Raw genomic sequence first — 2,880 nt, 5'->3', positions numbered from 1 at the left:
GGTCTGTCACATCGTAAAAGCTGTTCAGGAACAGCTCAAGAGAGAAGACAGAGAGCCAAAGGCTTTGACCTCCTGAGAGTCTAATCCAATCAAGGATGTGACAGATCAACCCTGGAAGCCAAAGGATCCACTGTCCCAGACCAGTGTCGGGTGTCCCAGACCAGTGTCGGGTGTCCACGCTTTAACCGGTCAGAACTGTTTCAGCAGCACGAGGAGGACGTAACGTTTATGCTGTGGCAGGTGGATGTAATTAACAAAGGAGTTAACCATGAACGGTGGTTCAAGCCCATAAAGGAGGCCGTAAAAGTAGATTTTAAACTTTAAAGGAAACCAGTTCTCTCCTGGCAGATCTGGTTAGAAGCTGAGCTGCAGAGTTCTGAGTGAGCTGACGTCTCTCAGAGTGTTTTCTTGTTTTTTAAAGGCGCCCTGCTGAGACACTTCTTGTCTTTTTATACAGAATATAACAGCGAGCTACAGGTTGGTCTGCAGCACCGAGTCGGCCTGAATGTGCAGACGTAGCACAAGACTTATGGAGAGTTTAGAACGTCCCACCGAGTACAAATCAAAGCAGCTAAAGTCCAGCAGCTACTTCATTTGACAACTCTTACACATATGCAGGTGGATCTGTGTGAACATCATGAACATACAACTCTGTGTGTCCCCTGAAACAGTGAAGATGACACCAAGACTTCTAACTCCAGATGTGATCCAGGAGCTTATGGGTCAGTGGTTCTCTTTGGGTTTTGTAATAGTGTTTCTGCTCTTCTACTACCTACTTCACCAGCAACTCATCAGCCCTCTGCACCTCGTTTCAAAAGCACATTTATCATTTTAAAAGATCCAACCTTGCAATTACTCACATTAGGTTTTTCCCTTTACAAACACTTTCATGGAATTTCATCAGATGACAGTAAAACCTGTGGATGTAATCAGCTTCTTGTTTTGTTCACTCCAACACACCAGTAAACATGGTTTGAATCCCCAGGTGTGTGTTCTGTTGTTGAGCTGAACCTGTTATTAGGAGGTGGCGTAGAAGGACAGCTCGCTTCGTCTGGGATGCAGCAGCACGCCGTCGCTCTCTCTAAGCTCCGACCATGTCAGACTAGGAAACCACCAGGATCATGGATAATGCTTCTGCTGTGAGAATCTTCACTCTCTCAGGGATAAACGAGACGGTGAACTACAGAATCACCATCTTCTCCCTCACTCTGCTGTACTACGGCATCATTTTGTTTGTTAACTTTGCTCTCATTGTGATCATCGCTCTAGATGAGAACCTGCATGAGCCCATGTACATTTTACTGGCTAGTTTTTGCATTAATGGACTGTATGGATCCACAGGCTTCTACCCTAAATTCCTGTTCGATCTGCTGTCGTCTTCTCAAGAAATCTCGTATGAAGGATGCCTCTTCCAGGCGTATGTCATGTACTCGTTTGCTTGCTGCGATTTGTCCATCCTGGCGGTCATGGCTTACGACAGGTACCTGGCTATCTGTCGACCTCTGCACTACCACGCCTTCATGACTAAGAGGAGGCTCTCCCAGCTGGTGTGCTTCTCCTGGTTAATTCCTTTGTCCGTTTTCTCTGTCAGTATTCTGCTAACGTCTACAAGAAAGTTATGCAGCTCAAAGATTCAGAAGCTCTACTGTGTGAACTGGCTGATCGTTCAGCTGGTCTGCCCCGACAGCAACATCCTTTCTAATACTATAGTTTCATATACAACCATTTTTCTCTACGTGGTACACGGCTTCTTCATCATGTGGACCTACATGCATCTGATAAAAACGTGCGTGAGGTCCAAAGAAGACAGGCTGAAGTTCATGCAGACGTGCGTGCCTCATTTGATCTCTCTGGTGACGTTCATGTTCGTGATGCTTTTTGATCTGATGTACATGCGGTTCGGCTCCTCGTCTTTGCCTCAAAGTCTCCAGAACTTCATGGCTTTAATATTTCTGCTCGTTCCTCCGGTCATGAATCCTCTCATATATGGATTTAAACTGACCAAAATACGGACCAGAATTCTGGGTTTGATTTGTGTTCAGAGGAAATGAACTGATGCTTCATATATGCTGACAGTGAACATTGTTCCATCAGCACATGCTCATTAAAAAACATTTAATTTTCATTCTCTGATGTTATTTCTGCTATATGACAGCCAAAATAAGATATACGGACATGTTTGTGGCTCTGCTTCTAAATTAATTAGAAAGCAAAGACACAAACACACAAATATGTTTTTACTGTCGGTAATTAAAAGCTGCCGTCTTAAACATTTAACTCTTGAACTCCTGCTTGTGTCTTATTGTGAATGCAATTATAGAATATTTGAGTTGTTCTGTATGCGATGCACACAGACCACAGTCATGTGATGTGCAGAGAGACTTTCTGTGACAACTGCCTAAAAGTGATTTAATAAAAAGACAAACATCAATTCCCCACTTCATTTTAAAGGAATATGTACCAATGTGTTCTTAGAAGTTGTCACACAGAAAATCATCTGTCTGGTAGTTGTAGTTGTAGTGCAGGTTGCATCCTGTCAGCTGAGAAAACAGATGGATGGATTGTCTGGAGCGCTGTGATCGCCCTCTTGTGGCCTTTTGTTTTTTCTCAGTTACCTGAGTGGTGGTGATCTGAGCTGATTACTCCTTAAGGCATTATTTTAGTTTGACTCTCTCCAGAGGAACGTAATATAGATGCTACCTTAAAATTAAACTAACAGCGTGCAGACCTTCTCTTTTTATTGTAAACTTTACCAGCATGGAGCCAAACCAGCCTGAGCAGAGGTCAGCAGCAAACACCTGAGAGGATGTTTGGACCCTCCAAAGCAATTTAGTTCTTCTTTTTGTGCAGCGATGTTTTAATTCACTGAGAACATGAAAT

The 2,880-nt window shown here is 43.5% G+C and overlaps 1 protein-coding gene across 1 annotated transcript; it reads left to right on the top strand.

Moving 5' to 3' along the window:
- The first annotated feature begins 1,121 nt into the window (after window positions 1-1,121).
- Window positions 1,122-2,051, top strand: LOC103353993 (olfactory receptor 2C3-like). The gene has a single exon (XM_008277216.1). It carries the CDS (start codon window positions 1,122-1,124, stop codon window positions 2,049-2,051), a length of 930 nt encoding a protein of 309 aa, XP_008275438.1.
- The last annotated feature ends 829 nt before the right edge of the window (window positions 2,052-2,880 follow it).

Source organism: Stegastes partitus, unplaced genomic scaffold (genome assembly GCF_000690725.1).
Source record: "Stegastes partitus isolate 25-593 unplaced genomic scaffold, Stegastes_partitus-1.0.2 Scaffold91, whole genome shotgun sequence".
In the NCBI taxonomy this organism is placed as follows: Eukaryota; Metazoa; Chordata; class Actinopteri; family Pomacentridae; genus Stegastes; species Stegastes partitus.
Note: the sequence above shows the minus strand (reverse complement) of the source record. Positions and strands in the feature narration are given on the sequence as shown.